Here is a 19,378-nt window from a genome sequence, read left to right as displayed (position 1 = left end):
TTTTTTACCAGGGTTTCACTGAGAAGCAACATGTATAACGAGCTCTGCAGATGCGCAGTTCCACCAGGTGTTCCTGGCAATTAGTAAACACCTGAAGGAGCTGAGTGAGGACGTCATGGAGGACGGCTGCTCCAGCTTTGACGCTCGGTCCCCACAAGCGTTTTGCACAGTTGAATGGCTGCCACGGGAGATTAAAGGATTTCTCACACGAATGGTTAGGGCTGTCCATAATTTTCGCGATTTTGTGATGGGAATTGTGAATTCCCATTGTGATGTTAGAAAAAAAACCAAAAAAAACCTCTTTACTTGTACCTCAACATTAATTATCCATTGTGTTTACCATTTGTCTTTATAGTATATAAATGCTTGTTTCACTTTGCCAGACATTTATGGATTTCCTGTGCTCAAAGTCTGTGGTCGGGTGTTTTTGCCATAACAGCTTTATAAAACAGTCTATAACCTTTTGAAGAGCTACTTGCCAAGCACCAGACATTCACTGGTTTTCAAACCAAAAGCATCAGACCAAAAGTAAGTGGAACGAACACAAGCCGAATCTAAATGGGACACAAATAATGACAGAAACATGTTTCTTACTTGCCAAGAGTAAGACTGCTTCAGATGCTCCACTTTCACCGTGAGGTCATTCCGACATCTACAAATTGCATCGGAAATAAGTTTGGCATCTTCAAGGGTTTTCAGATAATTCAAGAATTTATTATGTTGAAGTCCACTCAGTTTGAATGTTAAACTCTTGGACAGTTCCAGCAATGATATTTTATATATTTCCACCTCTTAAGCAATATCCTTTGAAGGATGTTGCTTGAGTTAACTGTTTCCAAAAAAAGGGTTTCTGTAATTTACCATACATGTCATGCTCTCAGGCATGATGATAAAGTCATTTATCACAGCTGTTTCCGAGCATTATTTTAGTGAATCCTAGGATTTTCCATACAGGGATAGGAAAAAAAAAGAGAAGGCTTTTAACTTCTGTTTTGAAAATTGTAAAACATGATCTGACTCATTATTTTTGACATAAAATTTGACCTTATTCCCATTTTACTGCTGCTTTATAAAAGCACCCTCTTTATATCCTTCATGTCCTGCAGTGTGTTGTTACATTTTTAACAATGTCGTCCAGTTCTTTGCAATAATTACAGCAGTTTACCTGCAGATATATTGAAAATAATTCCAACATGTGAGATCTAAAACCGATTTACTAATTTTTTTCACCTCACCAGCAATGGTAAGATGTGTGCGCTGCTGGAAGACGGAGTAAAAATGGCGTGACTCAATATCCCACTCCATCTTCTCTGTTCTTTTGCACTGGAACAAAAACACTTAGTAATTCTTGTAAAAGCCATAAACGTTGACGAGTCATTTAAAGCCAGACAGATCGCTGACTAGTTACGGCTATGGTAACTTTGCTAAGTACAAAGACATGTGTTACTCATTTGCCATGAACCTTCTCAGCTTTTAAAGAAGTGACCCACGAGAGACACTCGACTGAATGTAGTCAACCATTTCTCTAGGATTTTATGAGGTCATGAAAGAAAAACGTACTGTACTTGAAAATGAACATTAGCTTCGTGCAACCAGTGACACATAATGACAAATGCAACCCACCAGGGTAACCTAAGGGTCTTTAAGCACCTTATTAATCACAAAGGTTCTTCTATATTTTGTTCATTGCTTAACTCGCTGCCTCTGCTTACCCAGTTTTCTCCCGTTGAGATCCTAGGTCTGTTTTGCAAGGGAAACCTGGTCAAGATATCTACAACACAGTTCAAATATAAAGCTCAGATTTTATGCCATTTAATTTGTGGATAGTTGTGTAGATGACAGTCATACTGAACACCATTTTCTGGACTTCACTAAACAAAGTTTGTGATTTCCGTGTGTCCATATCAAAACAGATCAATAGGTGAGAAGGAATTTAACACTGGATATTATGGTAACCATGTAGCAACCATATAGCAGCTAAATGGTGACTAGTTAATCCATGCTAACAAATCATATTAAGTTTGTTGAATATTAACGTTGTTACCTATTTTATATGCCTTGCCAATAATGTCAAGAATCATCTTTAATTTCGCTACAGAAGCTGTTCTCACTGTTGCTTTCCACATATTAAAACAAGTATGTATTGTCACAATAGAAAGAGCAAAGGGTCAAGGAGGCGACATTAGACTATAGGTCAGCTGCAGGATAACGATGCAGGGTCTTAATAATGATAATTTTTACTTTATTCATCCCAGCAGGGAAATTATTTTGCAGTTACAGCACACAACAGGAGCTGTGTCTGCAGGCAGCCAGCTGAGCCGGTACCATTTTTTGAAGGAGGACATGCGGCAGAGGTCATCGGGACCAGGAGTCGAACCTGCGACGTCCACGGGTCTAAGGCCTCCAAACGTGGGGCATGCTAACCCGCTGCGCCACCACAGCAATAGTATTTTGTGATGTGAATTGTGAATACCTCTAGCAATACCTCTTACGAGGTAAGGAGAGATTATAACTCGATGAGAAACAGAAGGAAAGAGAAGCTTAGTGTAGCAATTTTAGTTCTTTACCTTTGCAGAATTGTTATCTATGTAATGGAAGTATGTTTGTTCGCGCCACGTGTGTTTTCTGGAGGGTGAGTTTTGGTTTTTCGGGGAGGCTTTGCAGGAGTATTAGTTACTTGGGTAGTTTTCAGGGGCAATTTGGTCCCTGAATGCCAAAACAAAAGCTGTAGCTGAATTCTTGACACAAAGTTGGTCTTAATTCCAATGTTCGCTGTTTTTGATACTAATTAGCAGGATTGGATGGCATATGAAGGTGTCTCTGGGAAGGGCAGGGTTCTGTTGCATTCTTCAGGCCATAAAATTCAACTCACACTGGAGCTGTTTACGGCTGAGTACAAACTCCTGTGGGGCAATTCAGCTCCATTGAGTCTCAGGTCAACGTAACTTGATCTTAGATAAAAGGGAGAAAATACATGGATTGATGCGCAGATGGCTCTTCAAAAGTTAGATCTGCTGCATAAATACAGACTTAACTTAATAGAAAGTACAAATATCTATTCCAGTTCTCTGTCCTCATCCCATCTTCTGTTATGAGAATATGACCTGAGAGTATTTCCCTCTGGTCTAAAGTGTTTTTTGGAGTCTCCGTGCAAAGGGGTGCAAACACAGAATACCCCAGCAACAGATTTCCTTTGGGAAGGAAAGGTTTATGGTCCTGAGATGTATCAAGTTCAGCTGTGTGTTCTCAACCTTACTCTCTGGTCGTCCTTACTCATTGTTTTTTTTGTTGTTGTTTGTTTTGTTTTTTTATGCTCCCCTCCTGTCGGGTCTTCCCGGCTCCGTTGTTAACAGCCAGACGCAGACCTCACTGTTTTGCCCCTGTCTGCGCATGTAGCCTTTAATATGGGACACATGTGGTTTTCTGTGTTTATGCTTACACAAAAAAATGCAATCCTGCTGTTATGAAGCATCATAATTAAAATTAAATCATTGTTTTAGAATAGTTTTTCCATCCTAAGCGGGTTCATCAGATTGCACAGTAGCTATGTGCTTCTTTTTTTTTTTTTTTTTTCCACGCAGAAAAATAAAGAATCACGCAGATTTCTGTATGCTGGGTTTTGAAACAAGGTGACATCACCCACATAGATTATAGAGAGATTACGCCATTTTTACAGAGCTAATTGTTTGGTTTTGGTGGCAAAAATAAGCAGCGTCTAATCATTAATGACGCAGAATGAAAACCGTGCAGACAAACCGTTAAACAATTCACGTTTATTCAGAGGTGGATTTACAAAGCAATATGTTTCACCATGCTGCCCATTTATCCACTGTAGATCCAAATATTAAAGAGAATTGCTATTTCAGGAAGAAAATGTCGAAATGCAATCAGCGCCTTTCTTTCACACATTGTAGGTTGTTACTATTTGCATCTGGTGTGACTGTGCTGCATCCTTTCTGTCGGAGGGTTCTCGCTGTTGTTGGTCGGCTCCAGCCTCATGTCCTTCCTACTGGGAATACACGGCCTTGAGCCTGAAATGTGTTTACGTTTTGAGCATGTTACAAATTATCTGCTAAGACTAACTTTGCGTGACTTGGCAGAAGCCCTCACCTTGCTCAGATGTTGTTTGGGTCAATCGTATTTCATAAGCTTGCTCTCTCAATTTCACTGTCTCCATCTGTCAGGGGTTTTCCAAGCCAGATGTGAACCCTGGCAAAACGTGCTCTCTGTGTCGGTGAGCATTTTTTGGGGGGAAATCCACTCTTCTGTTTAAATAACTAAATGCATGTGTTGGCAGCCTGCCGGTGAGTCTGCAATTTTATTTTTTTACACTGACAAGACTCTACTTTTACTGTACGTAAAGTAAACGTTGATGCATCTTCCATTATAAATTCATAATCGTACCCCTTGTGGTGTATTTTGTGTAGCTCTCTCTTTCCAGATTGGGTGAATCTGTTTTATTTTCTCAGGATTGTCCAGGGACACAAGCATTTTCCCCCCAAAATTTATTTACAACATGCAAATAATCATCCGAAGAACAAAGGAAGCATTTAAATTTGATACATTGAGTTTGTTTTACTGGTAATAGGTTTTCTCAACAGGATAAAGCAAAATCCAGAGTTAAAGAGTACATTAGGCTGTGAAACGGGGTCATTTTACCATAACACTGAAATCACAGCAAATAACAGATCAGACCTCTTTGTTTAAGTATGACTATATCATAGTGAATATTACAGACATGCAAAAGCTGAGAATAAATAACATGTTTGTCTTTGTTGTCGTTAATAAACAGAATAAATAATGCTGAATGTCATCACAGTATACAACACACACCTCTGTCTTCAAGTTCCGCCAGAGCTTTTTAGTCTTAACGTCAGTTTAGTTTATGGCAGGATAACGGCTCGGTTCATAAAGTTCACATGTAGTCTAACCCAAGCACAAGTGGCTGTGAAGATGTTCAAAGCAACATCTAACAGAGAGCTGTGTGTTTCCATTTTAGTTTGACGTCTTGTTGACAAGTCGACTTAAGAAGTTTCATAAGCAAGGGGATGTGAGTTTATTTTGAGGTTTATTATACCCTCTAGTGGAGGGGGAAAAAAGATGCATAGTGAAGCTTTGCTTCAGCATGTTGGCTTTGTACAAATAAGGGAACTGGGGGGCCATAGGCGATGAAGTGCTGCAATGCTATAGCCAAAACTCCGGTAATATTTCCTACATTAGAGTGCCAAATATTGAATTTGTGGGTATTTTTCCAGCTGGCACTCAGCACAACAGGAATGTCTGAAAAGGAATATAAAGAAAAACCCTTTAAAACAAATATCTTGTCTTTTAGTGTAGGGATTATTCTCATTTATTAAGATATTTGCTCTGTATATATATCTGGATGTTTGTTCAGCAGCAGCAAAACCTTTCAGCGTTTTAAGATGAAATATTGACCATGAAAAGCTGCTCATTGACCATGAGCAGCTACAGTGTACTTGACCAGAGTCCATGCAGAAAATCACACACACACACGCCCACACACACCTATCACAATAAGCTTGACTTGCTGTTTATTCATATTTTCATTAACTACATGCACTATGTCAGCTCTGTATGAATGTATCTGGTGCAGTGGAAGGTAAAAACAAGCCCAGCTTGCTTCAGCACTTTTTGGTCAGATCTGCTATCCCCTCTGAGTAATTATTTATTTTATTTTATTTTATTTTATTATTTGATTAAACACGTCCCCTCATCCGGCAGCTTGGTGGCAAATCATTTGTAAAGAATACAGTCCAGACTGCATGGAGATTTTTTTTTATGGTTTGGTAAGAAAATACTTCTGTTTTAATACAATTTATAGTATTTACTTCAAAATAACTTCAGTCCATGTTTGCAGTTTCAGTATCTTGTATGATGGAGACTGTCGTAGCTTATGATACATTCGTTTTTCAGTTATTGATACAACTGAACGTTAGGAGAGCGGAGAGTGATGCTGGTAATGAGACTACATGTGTCTGGTATGATATATGCACATAAATGTGACCTGAGTCACACAGTCTGGGACAAAGTCTTTAGTTTCTTCACTCCACTCTCCTCTCCTCCTCCCAGCATTTCATCGGGATGAAGTGAGAAGCTACGCTTGCCTTCCTGGTCCTCTTCCCCCTCATTGGCCGCCCCCTCTGATTTAGCGCTATGAACATTGCCTTTTCAGTCCACTTTGCAGAGGAGTAAGCATTGTAGTGGTTCTCTAGGAAACCCTCCTTAAAGTCGCAGTTTTTGCTGTAGGTCTTCTGCAATGACAAATATATCAAACTTTTATTGCGACGCTTCAGAACTCTTCCTCCGTGACACGTTAGTTCAACGCTGAATGAAATGTGTTACCTTGGCTTGCAGATTTCCAGCCTTGTTCATGCAGATGTAATACTGGCTCTTTACAGCTTTGATGGCCAGCGTGGGCCCCTCGGACACCGTTCTGATCTCCAGGATACCTGCCAGACAGCCAGGCAGTAAAGAAATGAGACACACTGCAGAAAAGATAAGGAACTGTCAACATCCATCTTTCACTCCAACTCCACGCTGACCTCAACATTCATCTTCATTAACAAAACAAGATGGAGGTTCCTGCGATTAATCAGTCTGTGGTCTTTCTGGCTTAGTTCAAGTCTTGTTAACTTGCCTGGGTGGCCATTAGACAAACCACAACCTATGCCATTGCACATATGGGAGACAGATTAAGCTTCTCTCCCGTGAGATTGAGAAAACTGCCTCCTTGCATGTGCTTTGCACGCTACAGCTTAGCTCTGCTTTTCGAATTTGTAGCAAAGCAGAACATTTGTGCTCCGTTTTAAGTGAGGTGCATAAAAATGCTAAAACCAGATACAAGTAAGTTGTTTTAAATGAAGGAAATGAACGAAAGTCCTACTACTTATCTACAGTATCATCAGAGGTAACTAGTTACACATACTTCAGTAATTTGTTTTTGGGAAAAAAGTGCTTTTGGGAGTAGTTTTACAAGACTGTAATTTTTACTTTTACTTAAGTAATATTATCATGAAATATCTCTAGTCTTAATTGAGTAAAATGTCCAAATACTCTGTCCACTGTGACTTGAGAACAAGCTTATTTTAACAAAATATCCACTAGAAACACACCTACAGTTTTGGTTAAAGTGGAACATTGTGTTTATACACAAGCTTTGTTTGCTGTGCAATCTGGAGGTTGACAGATTATATAATACACTACATGAATCGTCCTTGGAAGGTTTTTTTTTTTACCCTGTTCTGTATTTGTTACCTGCTGTAAGTTTCAGTGCTCTAGGTTTTATATTGAAAGAAATTTAGCTAGGAAAGTGTTTCTTTTACCCAGCCTTGTTAAAATCCTACTAAAGATCCAGCCAAAATTTCCACATAACTATATTTTTGTCCATCTGACATAATTCTTAAAAATTTAATAATTTACGTTTTGATCAGTCACTCAGTATTTGAGTAGCCTTCTTGGACAGCTACTTTTTTCTTTTGCTTGAGTAAAAATATGTTTAAGTAGTTCTACTCTAACGGTTTATGGCTACTCTGACCATGTCTGAGTATCATGTAAAACAACATATAAGCAGATGAAAGTGGTGGTTATTTATCTGTTGAATTAGACATAAAACTTGTCTGAATGCAGCAATATGTAGGGTTTACTATGTTGTTCTTCTCACTGACTCCAGCGAATGAATAAACCATAAAATTCAATTCTTATCTTTTACATAAACACAAATTAATTTCATGAACAACAACAAGGCCCTGATGACAGAGTTTTGGTTCAGTTAAAGCCTCAGTGTCACTTTCATTATTCTATGTAAAAAAAATTATTTCATTTGACAAGCAGATAGAGGGTAAAAAATGGAAAACTCTTCTGAGGTTCTTCAGATTGACATTAAGCATGCGTGCATCTTTGCCAGATCACAAACAGATGGTAGCGTCCCAATCTGGAGATGTTGTTTGCGCTCTGCTTGCTCTTTTAATTTGTCCTTCTAATTGTGAGCATTGACTACTTTGCTCAAATTATTCTCACCCGGCCTTTCTGATCTGCTGATTGAACTCATGATGATTAAAGGTACAGCGGATGTTGAATTCGTGTTATGTTTAAAGTCAGTCATTCATTTGTTCCTTTACAATCATTTCATTTGGGAGGAACGGGACATGTTGCTGCTTTTAATGTTTGGTAATGCAATCCGCTGGCCAGCTAATGTTCTTTATCAGTTCCAGTCATTTGGTGCATCATGAAAAGATGAAGCACATTTCCACAGACATGCATACACACATTTAAAACATTTTGGCTCTGAAGCAGAGAGCCTCTCAGGCAATCACCAGCTTAAACAGAATTGCCATCACTTGCTGCCTCTGGCAAGGCAAACAATCTTGTGGGTAAAAACCCCAATCTTGATTTCTCTGAAGGCTGCTGAGGCTCGGATTTGCTTTTGCCGCTAAAATTCCAGCAGACAGCCTTTCAAGGACAGGATATTGTAGTGGGGTTTTAATAAAATTATGTTGTTCTGTCACGCTGACACTGAAAGCCCTTGCATGTTCTAAAGCAAACAGGAGCAAAATTTATAGCATTTTAACATGGGCTGCAATATTTTCTTGGTTAGTCCTATGTCTTTCAGGTCTTTGTATGACTTTCAGCTGGCAAATTTTGCATGTTTTTAATACTATTGGATAAAGAAAAAGAAAAAATGATGGGCCTGTTAGGGCAGTGACTTTTTGCACATCTGACAACACTAAATGCATTCATTTCAAGTCAAAATACATTTGTATGTACATTTCATTACAATTTATTTGCACATTTTAAGTAATTTTTTTTTTATAGCAGTAGACATTTACCCTATAAAGAAATAGTTTTATAATTTGATGGCGGTATCAGTTTTAGTACTGCCATGGAAAGCTTTGAAGATAAGTAAAAATATATTATTTTAAGCAATATAAATTGCAGTATAAGTAAAAAAAAACTTCAAAGAGGAAATAAGATCAAATATATTATACAAAATAAAAGATAAGTTCAGAGGAAGTGGCTGTTTTGGTCCATATACTGCATAATCCCATAACACCGTTTTTGTCTTGTTTCAAGAAAAGAAGTCTAGTATTCGCTAAACTTTTTTAAAAAAATTCCCAGCTAGTATCATCAAAAGATTGTTGATTAAAAAAAAACAAAAAAAAACATTTATTTGGCTCTTTGCGTGCAAGTCCCAGCCACATGTGGGTGCCTCAGATCTTCAGTCTTTCATTTCCAGTTGTTGAGCAATACATCTTTTCCATGAGGCATCTTCTTTTAAAGCCAACATTTTTCCCTCTGCCACACTGTCAGATAGCAGGAAACGATAACCACGCAAAGCATCCTCACTGTGACCGAAAGGTTTAGTCGCATCCCTAAACATAAACGTCAAAAAAATGAATTTTCCACCGCAGTAATTTGAGCAGATAACCGTGTTAAACTGCTGCTGTCAAAGGTGCCAAGTAAAATGTGCCGCTCTTTAGTTGTGCTGGCAAGAGCTGAATGAAGCAGCAAACGTGTTTGTTTCAAGGTAGTTGAATTTGAGATTTTAGTTGTAGCTTGTTTTTACTTTTCTTCATTATAGCCAGAATTTGGCTTTAACCTGCTTTAATTTATTTCTGTCCTTTGTAATGTCAACTCTACACATTACATTTCCTTATTGTTTCTTTCAAACTGGCCAAGCAAAGTAGTAAATCTTCAAAATACTAAATGTTAAGAGAAAAACATGACTGAAATCATCTTCATTCACATTTAAAACCAAAATTTTCTGCATGTAATAAAAAAGCAGAACAACCTGTAATTAGCCCAAGCAATTAAAATGAGACCACATCCTTACTGTAGCAGTTGGTAGGATCTTGAGTTCCCGTAATGTTGCCCGAGTCATCAATCGTGAGGAACCACTGCGTGCCGCTGAACAGCTGTCGAATGCGCACATCTCCTCCCTCCATGTAATCATAGTTCCTGGTGTGGCGCTCGTGTTTAGAGCAGTTCATGATGGCAACGCGTTGCTCGGGGGTGCAGTCACTGTAGACCACACACACGCTGCCAAACAGAAAGATCGCGTGCAGGTAGAGTCCTGAGAGCAGACTTTGAAGGTTCCATGTCAGCATCCATTTGCGCATTATAATGCAATGCTGAGGGGATCAATGAGAAACATGCTGAGAAGCTCAGCTCAAGAGCTGAGCGCTATTCCTCAACCCGGCGACCTCCTGACCCCTGCCTTGTAACCTTTGGGTCTTTGTTTCAGGGACTCCTAGAGGGATGGGAGGAAGACTTTGTGAGGCTGGGTTGAGTTCAAAGGTGAGAAGTCTCATGAAAAAAAAAAAAAAAAAAAAAAAGCTGGCAGAATGGGGACTTTATAGGTTTGCTAGTCCATATATACAGAGTTCGTCAATTGCTTGATCCCCTTGAAACGATAGTCCAACAAGCAATGTAATAATCCAGATTAGGGATGGCTGTACTGGTTGTCACTGTAAAAAAGATCAGTTTGCAAGATGTCTTATCACATAGGTGTTAAATAATGCAAATAGATGTATAAATATTCAAACACTTGTGTTTTAAAGTTGTATAACTCTATACTGTAGTACAAAAAATAGCCTCTTACAAAAACGTCTTTTAAATAGTCAATCAGAATTTTGCCATTGATTTTCTTTCTTTTTGCTAGTCATGCCTCCAACAGAGTAAAATAATACTCCAGATTGCTTCGTAACTATAAAGTCTCTCCTCTGTCGGCAAGAGGAGAGATTGAACAAACAATATCTGTGGATCGTCAACTTACATGCGCTCTGAGCAATGATGGACGTTGTCAGACGTGTGCCGCTTTTCAGCACCAGTGATGAGACTCCTCAGGTCTGAAGCTGCAGTTAAACCCAGGTAAACCCAGCTCAGTGATGCAACAAAGCCAAGCAAGAGGTGAGAAACGCTGTCGGTCCTCATCTAGGCTCCCCTGCTTCTGGCAAAGCTGACTCTGTGCATCCTCCGTCGTGCACCCTGCTTAGATAAATGCCTGCTGCTGACCTCACTTGAGAGCAATTAGATCCCAACCAGTCAGCTGTCCATGGCTCAGATGCAGTGGAGAAACACCCTCTCTCTGGCGCGCGCTGCCACTCGCCCACCAGACATGAGAGGGAGCTATAAACGCTTGAAAACACCACTCTGTTCTGTGCACGGGCTCCAAAGTACTGTAAAAACATGGACACACACACCCATTCGTGGGGTATTTTCCACAACTTCTCTTAGCAATGTTCTAAATTGTGTTGCATATCATAAATCTGACTCATTTTCACTCAAAGGATGGCTTAGATATTTACTCAAGCTACAAAGCTTCACAGAATCTATCTCCTTTCATTTCAGATGTCATAATTCATTTGTGGTTTTGACTTGGCTCACTGAATCATGTGAGAGGATTTACCGGCTTGAGTGAAAACATCAAAGAGGTCTTTTAGCTCTCGCTCGGATCCAGCATAATAGTGGGAAGTTATGCCTCACAGGTTTTCATCCAGAGAAAGGAAAACAGAAGACATGACTGCTAAGAGGAAGTAGTCATCTCTTTGTTAGAGGTCATGCACCCGCGCACCCTTTTTGTGTTTTGTATTTAAAGTCTCATTTTATTGCTCTGAATACTTCCCTTAGACTTCCTACTTCAAAAGTCTATATGCGCCCTATAAAGATGTGCTTGCCACCGGGAAGGTCAGGACTCCGGCCGCAGCAGCTCCCCTGATCTGTCACGTCGCTCCGGCTTGTTCAGCTGTCCTTTATATCACCACAGGGACAGTTCATGTTCTGGCCTTGTGCATTAGCAAAGTAAACACCAGTTGAGCCGAAATAACACAACACGACTTGCTGCACATGCTCCATATTTCAGACTGGTTTACTTCAAATCAAGCGGGAGTGTTTTCTAAAAGGTTGTTTCCCACGTTGGAGGGGTCTCTGAAACAGACCAGGGGCATGAAGCACCTGGTAAAGTCCCCAGAGGCAGATTATTTCAACGAGAGGGGCCAGACTCAGTCAGGATTCCCAGAACCACATGAAATGAGTGACCTTGCCTGGAATTTGAAACCTGGACCCCCTTCTTGCAGACAGGCTTGCAGGAAGAGTTGCAGGTGAGACCTTAGGGCATTGCATGAAACAATGCATTTGTCCCTGTTGGCTGTAATTTATTGCGGAATCTGTGTTTGGTTATGTTGGCATACCATTTGGGTGGCTACTTGAGATGAAAGGTCTAACCCTTGAGTCTGAAATGACCCCGAGTTGCTGGGAAACAAGGTAGAGCAGGTGGGAGAGTGGCCTTGGCCTTATGACTTCACCATGGGGAGTAGCACTCTGTCCTTTCGTAAAAAGCCTAAAAAGTGTCAGCAAGGGGCTTCCACAAAACCACCCAGATCACTGCTGCCATTGGCTATTTCTTTTTTCAAAAGAATAACAGCAACTCATTTACGAACTTTATGTTTTCGTGTTGAATGATCTGCCTTTCGTGTGTTTTTGTGCACTAGTGTTGGGAAGTATCCATGGCTGCAATCTTTTATTTGTTCCCAGAGATGGAGAAGATAAGGCACAATCTGTGATGTCAGCTTCAGGGTGTTTCTGTTAGAAACAGAGGCTGGAAATGAACTTCTCTCATTTTAAGTCGCTTCCTAAACGGCAGGTGCAGTGAACAGATTGATACAACTACACAATATGAATGGTATGATTGTAAGATGTACAACAAAAAATGCAATTGGACAGTTTCCGCCTATTTACTTTCTGTGATTTCTGTGAAATAAAATGTATTTCTTAAAAAAGCAACAATTTTTAAGTCATATCCGTGCCTGTGGAAAGATGTGCGCTTGCATGAAGTTGAACAGTCTCCTCCCCTAAACTCTTGTACTGTTTGTGCCAAGAACGTATAGATTTTGGCCCAGTGACAGTGAAAATGCACACACACCTGGTGCTTTTAGCCCTAATCATGCAACTTAATAGTCACAAAATGAGATGAGAAGAATAAAGGGGAGTCAAATAATGTGTGAATTTACAGAGCTTTTACGTTCCAAGATTTTAGTTGTTACTGATCCATCTCCATAAAACACCTAAAGGCTGGCCGGCTGGCTGGCTGGCAGTCATCAGCTGCTCCACACGCATCTAACGTGCTTGTTGCTATGGGTAATTAAATAAAGTAACACGCAGTGCGTTGCTGTAGAGCTCACGCTTTAGAATATTTGGAACTACTTCACTCGTGCCTCTTGAGGTATTCGTCTGATCGATGAACTCTTTAATTTGAGACAGAAGGCCTTATTAGAGTTAGAACTCCAACAAGTTCTAAAAAGTTTAATAAAATTTAATTAAAAAGTCTAAAAGTCTATTTAGCTTTTTCTTCTTAAATAGACTGTTTAGAAAGATGGTTTAGTGAAACATATCTAGTTTTGATGACTCTGTCAAAGGCTGTTTTGTAAAACATTTTCTTCTATTGCATCATATCCCAACTACTGAGTTGTTACCTCTGGATCTCTGCCACAGGTGCTTCTAAATATTTGTCAGTGTTTGCATTTCTCGTGATGTTTGGTCATAGGGTGATTTGTATTTTGGAAGAAATGCTGACATTTTTATTACTGTTGTTTTATTATATCACTAGCCAGATTGTCAAGCATTTCTTTAAGGGTGCAGTATGCAACTTTTATTTGAACAAAAAACAACAATCGGAGCCAGTGTGTTAGCACTGTCAATCCGTCTTACGTACTCACTGCTAAATGTGCTTATGACGGAGAAACAACTTACCTTTACAGGAAAACCGAGAACATGCTACCTAGCCTGACTAGGTAGCATGTTCATGTCAGGCTGAGTGTTAGCTGCAGCGGAGGGTTGATTGGCAGCACTAAGACCAATCCTGGCTCTGATTGGTTGTTTCTAGATCGCACTGAGAGCTTGATTTTTTCACAGATTATCTGTCTCATACCTTGCTGTCACAACGTAATAACAATTTCAACAAACATGTAAAAAATATATAAATTTTTTTAAATATAAAAGTTACATACTGCTAAGCAAGCTTTATGTCTGTGCCCTGCTCAGAAAACAACGTGCACTTGAATCTTGTGTTGATGTTTTTGCACTTACTTGAATGTGTGATTGCAGGTAGTTTGGCTTTATAGGCTAAATGGCTGCCTGCTGCTGGAGGATCAAAGGCCGCTGCTGTGTCTGAGTTTACAGTAGCATAGGAAGTGCAGTGGCCATGAGGCAGACACACAAGGCCTGCGTGAGTAAAACTCTTTAAATTTCAATGACTGCATGTCTTCATTCCCATCTGTCCTTCTTTATTTACTCTCCCTGCACCCTCTCTCTTTTTCTCTCTTTCTTTCTCTCCCTCTCTCTTTCTTTATCTGTCAGTCTTTTGCTCTTGTTACAAAAAGAGGTTAACTTTTAAATTCTTGCCATTCTTTTTAATTGATTCCAATCGTTGGATGGTATGTTGAATGCTGTTAAAGCCAGCAGAGAGTCTGCGAGTGTTTGGATGATTGCAGTGTAACACGCAAACTTGCCAGCTCACCATGAACTCGGATAACATTCTGACTTCAGCTCCAGACTAACCACCAGCTCTAGTTTTTTAGCTTTGTCATCTGTCAGCCAATTGCTTTTTTGCATAAATTAACAGTAACTTACACGATGTCATGTTGTACGTGCATAATGACTATGTCTTTATTTTAAGAGTTACAACGTGTTTTTTCTATTTTTTATTTTTTACTCTGCTTCCATGGAGAAACATATTTTGGGGTTTTTTTTGGAAATGCCTTTCTTCCCCTGTTTTCTGTCCTGACATTTTTTTAAAGGATTCTTTTGGGGAATTTTGGTTCTGTGTTTGTTTGTTAAACCAATTTAACAACTTTGAACAACAAAACATTGAGACATCAAAATTCCCTCCAGGCATTTTTCTGCAAGTAGAATGCCACACAAACAATTTGTCTTGTTTTTCTCTTTAGATCTGTGTGAAGAAAAAGAAAAAGAAATAATTTGTACAAATAAGAAGTATATTTTTGCATCGATTATTGATTTCCCAAAGAGTTATTAACACTGAAAGACGATACACTTATCAGGTCCTGTCTGCTGGACTTCATAAATACAAGACTTTTGCAAACAGTTCTTTTGACAGTGTTGAAGCCTGGCAGCTCTCTTTTTATTTATTTAGTCTTATAGTGCAGTGAATACCTCCCAAAATCATGAAACCCATTTGATTTTTAGGTTGTGAACAGAAACTCAAAGTTGCTTCCAACCCTTTGACTTATGTTGTGTGTATGGATATGGACAAAGACTGCGCAGAAAATGAATGGAAAAAGTGAACAGAGTTCAGACGAAAACTCCGAACGATGTTTAGACTGCCTGCTGCTCAAGACCACTTTAAAGGATTACAAGAATTGCTAGGTCATTGGATGCAAAACATTAGTAAAATAAACTTGGTTGGAATTCTAACCTGCAACCAAAAAAAAAAAAAAAGCAGCAGTTGTTTGTCTAGTTATTTACTGGTCTTCCTACAAGTACGGCAGAAATATTGCAGACTATTTAACCCCCCTTTTATGTCTAAAGCTTTTCTTTTGATGTTGACACCTAGAGCCACAGCCAGAGTTTGGTTACAGTTTCCACTATTATTCAGAGACGCAGTCCGCTGTCCACGCTTTAAAAGCATTCCTGGAGAGAGAAGAGCCTTTGTGTCTGTGCTCTTTACCCTGACTTCCAGCGATATGTCTGCATGTATGTTTGGAGAACGAACAATCACCTCGCTCTATTCTTAGCGCAGCTTTAGACTGCTTGGGTTTAGCTTTTGCTTTCTAAATTCCACAATAATTGGGGATCTCTCGGGATAGAGCCTCACAACATTAACTCCAACTATAAATAAACGCAGAGCCTAAGAAACACAGACTCTACTCATGTGCGCAGACAAGGTAAAAAAAAAAAAAAAAGGACTTGAATGGCTCCCTGCATGAGTTTTGAAGAGTTTCATTTTTTCGTTATGAGTTTGGAGGAAACAATTGTCCACAAATTCCTGTGCAAAGCCCAAAAGCATTCTTCCCTTGTTATGCACTGTGCAGCAGAGAATTGTGAAGTTTTGTCTGCGGTAACAGGCTTCCCTCCCACTCTGAGTTGTACCCGTCTCTAACTGGGTCCTGCATATTCTCTGAGTTAGTGCTGTGAAATTCAACACATGGCAACAGGATGTACCCTGTTCCTCTGCCTTGTTTGAAGTGAGAGATTTAAACTTGTTGCTTGGTGTCTGCTAGTAAATATTATTGTCTGAACCAAACTTGAGAGACTTCAGACAAAAAAAATATTCTATCAGGTAATTCGTGACAGGACCTGTGTGTTTGCTTGTTTCTAAGGACTCAGGTATGGCTAAGTTCACGTCCAAAACAATGGTGACTTAAACTCCTCGTTGTCGTTTTTCCATGATTTTATGCTAGTTTATTGCCTCTAATGAATGTAAATTAGAATAGAAATAAATATTAAATAAAAAATAGTAAAATGTATCTGAAGTTGCATAATAGTCCATCGTGGTTGAAGTTTTTGTTTTTTTCTTCGTTTGAGGGACAGAAGAGGCTCACCAGTTTTTGTGCCCTGGAACAAGTGCAGTGAGTCCTGTGAAGTGGTGTTGTGGTTCTGTCTGGGGAATACACTGATCCCATTTATTCTAGGGACAATTGTTAGGGATGCAAGACTTAACCACTCATAATCACAATTTGAATAACAGAAAAAAAAAAAACACTGGCTTGTCTTTAAACACATGTTCTATTTTAGCAAAGGAGACTCTGAAATAAGCGCTTTTTAATTTCTTTTTATTCTCTATAATTTTTTTTTGTAGCCCTCACTCATTTTTTAAAGAAAAATACTTTTTCAACTTTGGGCTTCGTTCCTGCCACTTCCTGTCTGATTACAATTTACTTGGAGACTGAGCACAATTTATACTGAATCTGTAAAAGTTGTGGTTTTGTGTACACATATGTGTACGTAATCTGCTTACTCTTTTTGCTGCATTTGGACATCCAGAACTGTGAATGTGATCTTAATATGAACTGTAGGATTTTACTGTTACCCAATTATTTATGAGGGTTGTCAAATCATTTGTGTTGGGAAAATCAACTTCAAATAGAAAAATAAACAAAGTTTTAAAGTTTAAGTCGACAAATGATTTCTTCCAATTCCTGCCAACTGCAATACTAAAGATTGGAAAGACTGGAAAAGCAAAGGAAGACATTTACAACAGCCTTGCATCAGTAAGGCTTCACTGATGCAACATGCCTTGAGGGGAATCTGATAAGAAAAATGTGGACAACAAGATTAATTCCCTAACAAGACAAATACTGAATTGTCTTATTCTTGCTTCACTTACAATTTTTTTTAGGCTTAGAATGTTTTGCTGCATTTATGAATAAAGTGTATTTTTGAGAGGGGCTGAACATACTTCCACTCTGGAGTTGCCCAAGGTGAGAGGCGTCGGGCAGGAGTGGGCATACTTGTTGCTCCCCATCTCGGCGCCTGTACGTTGGGGTTTACCCCGTTGAACGAGAGGGTAGCCTCCCTCCGCCTACGGGTCAGGGGACGGGTCCTGACTGTCGTTTGTGCTTACGGGCCGAACGACAGTTCAGATTACCCACCCTTTTTGGAGTCCTTAGAGGGGGTACTGGAGAGTGCTCCTCCTGGGGACTCCCTTGTTCTGCTGGGGGACTTCAACGCTCACGTGGGCAATGACAGTGAGACCTGGAGGGGCGTCGTTGGGAGGAACGGCCCGCCCGACCTGAACTCGAGCGGTGTTCTGTTGCTGGACTTCTGTGCTCGTCATGGATTGTCCATATCGAACACCATGTTCAAGCATAAGGGTGTCCATATGTGCACTTGGCACCAGGACACCCTAGGCCGCAGTTCGATGATCGACTTTGTCATCGTTTCATCGGATCTGCGGCAGTATGTCTTGGACACTTGGGTGAAGAGAGGTGCGGAGCTGTCCACTGACCACTACCTGGTGGTGAGTTGGCTCCGGTGGTGGGGGAGGAAGCCGGTCAGACCTGGCAGGCCCAAACGTGTTGCGAGGGTCTGCTGGGAACGTCTGGCAGAATCCCCTGTGAGGCGAAGCTTTAACTCCCATCTCCGGCAAAACTTCGAACACGTCCCGGGGGAGGTGGGGGACATGGAGTCTGAGTGGACCGTGTTCCGTGCCTCCATTGTCGAGGTGGCCGATCGGAGCTGTGGCCGCAAGGTTGTCGGTGCCTGTCGCGTCGGCAACCCTCAAACCCGTTGGTGGACACCTTCGGTGAGGGATGCCGTCAGGCTGAAGAAGGAGTCCTATCATGCCTTTTTGGCCTGTGGGACTCCGGAAGCAGCTGATGGGTACTGGCAGGCGAAGCGGCATGCGGCTCGGGTGGTTGCTGAGGCAAAAACTCGGGCGTGGGAGGAGTTTGGAGAGGCCATGGAGAAAGACTTCCGCACGGCTTCGAGGCGATTCTGGTCCACCATCCGGCGTCTCAGGGGGGGGAAGCGGTGCAGCACCAACACTGTTTATAGTGGGGATGGTGTGCTGCTGACCTTTACTCGGGACGTTGTGGGCCTGGTGGGCAGAGTACTTCGAAGACCTCCTCAATCCCACCAACATGCCTTCCATTGAGGAAGCTAAGCCTAGGGACTCTGGGTTGGGCTCTCCAATCCCTGGGGGCGAGGTCGCCGAGGTGGTTAAAAAGCTCCTCGGTGGCAAGGCCCCGGGGGTGGATGAGATCCGCCCGGAGTTCCTTAAGGCTCTGGATGTTGTAGGGTTGTGTTGGCTGACGCGACTCTGCAATATCGCATGGACATCGGGGGCAGTTCCCCTGGATTGGCAGACTGGGGTGGTGGTCCCCCTGTTCAAAAAGGGGGACCGGAGGGTGGGCTCTAATTATAGAGGGGTCACACTCTTAAGCCTCCCTGGCAAGGTCTATTCAGGGGTCCTGGAGAGGAGGGTCCGTCGGATAGTCGAACCTCGGATTCAGGAAGAGCAGTGGGGTTTTCGTCCTGGTCGTGGAACACTGGACCAGCTCTACACCCTCGGCAGGGTCCTGGAGGGTGCATGGGAGTTCGCCCAACCAGTCTACATGTGTTTTGTGGACTTGGAGAAGGCGTTCGACCGTGTCCCTCGGGGAGCCCTGTGGGGGGTTCTCCGGGAGTATGGGGTACCGGGCCCTTTGATACGGGCTGTCAGGTCCCTGTATGACCGGTGTCAGAGTCTGGTCCGCATTGCCGGCAATAAGTTGGGCTCGTTTCCGGTGAGAGTTGGACCCCGACAGGGCTGCCCTTTGTCACTGACTCTGTTCATCACTTTCATGGACAGAATTTCTAGGCGCAGCCAAGGTGTTGAGGGGATCCGATTTGGTGGCCTTAGGAT

The 19,378-nt window shown here is 41.2% G+C and overlaps 1 protein-coding gene across 2 annotated transcripts; it reads right to left on the bottom strand.

The window, feature by feature from the left end:
- Positions 1 to 4,549: 4,549 nt before the first annotated feature.
- Positions 4,550 to 11,112, bottom strand: fgf7 (fibroblast growth factor 7). 2 transcript variants are annotated; one of them, XM_028015844.1, is made up of 4 exons: positions 10,793 to 11,112; positions 9,851 to 10,484; positions 6,364 to 6,470; positions 4,550 to 6,272 (listed from the first exon to the last, which is right to left on the bottom strand). In XM_028015844.1, exons 2-4 carry the CDS (start codon positions 10,134 to 10,136, stop codon positions 6,063 to 6,065), a joined length of 603 nt encoding a protein of 200 aa, XP_027871645.1. In that variant the 5' UTR covers positions 10,137 to 10,484; positions 10,793 to 11,112; the 3' UTR covers positions 4,550 to 6,062. The 2 variants fall into 2 exon arrangements, with proteins under 2 accessions (XP_027871645.1, XP_027871644.1); XM_028015843.1 differs by having other exon boundaries at positions 9,851 to 10,267.
- Between the last annotated feature and the right edge of the window lie 8,266 nt (positions 11,113 to 19,378).

The sequence above is a fragment of the Xiphophorus couchianus genome, chromosome 4, assembly GCF_001444195.1.
Source record: "Xiphophorus couchianus chromosome 4, X_couchianus-1.0, whole genome shotgun sequence".
Taxonomy (NCBI): domain Eukaryota; kingdom Metazoa; phylum Chordata; class Actinopteri; order Cyprinodontiformes; family Poeciliidae; genus Xiphophorus; species Xiphophorus couchianus.
The sequence above is the reverse complement of the archived record's forward strand: the minus strand, read 5'-3'. Positions and strand labels throughout refer to the sequence as shown.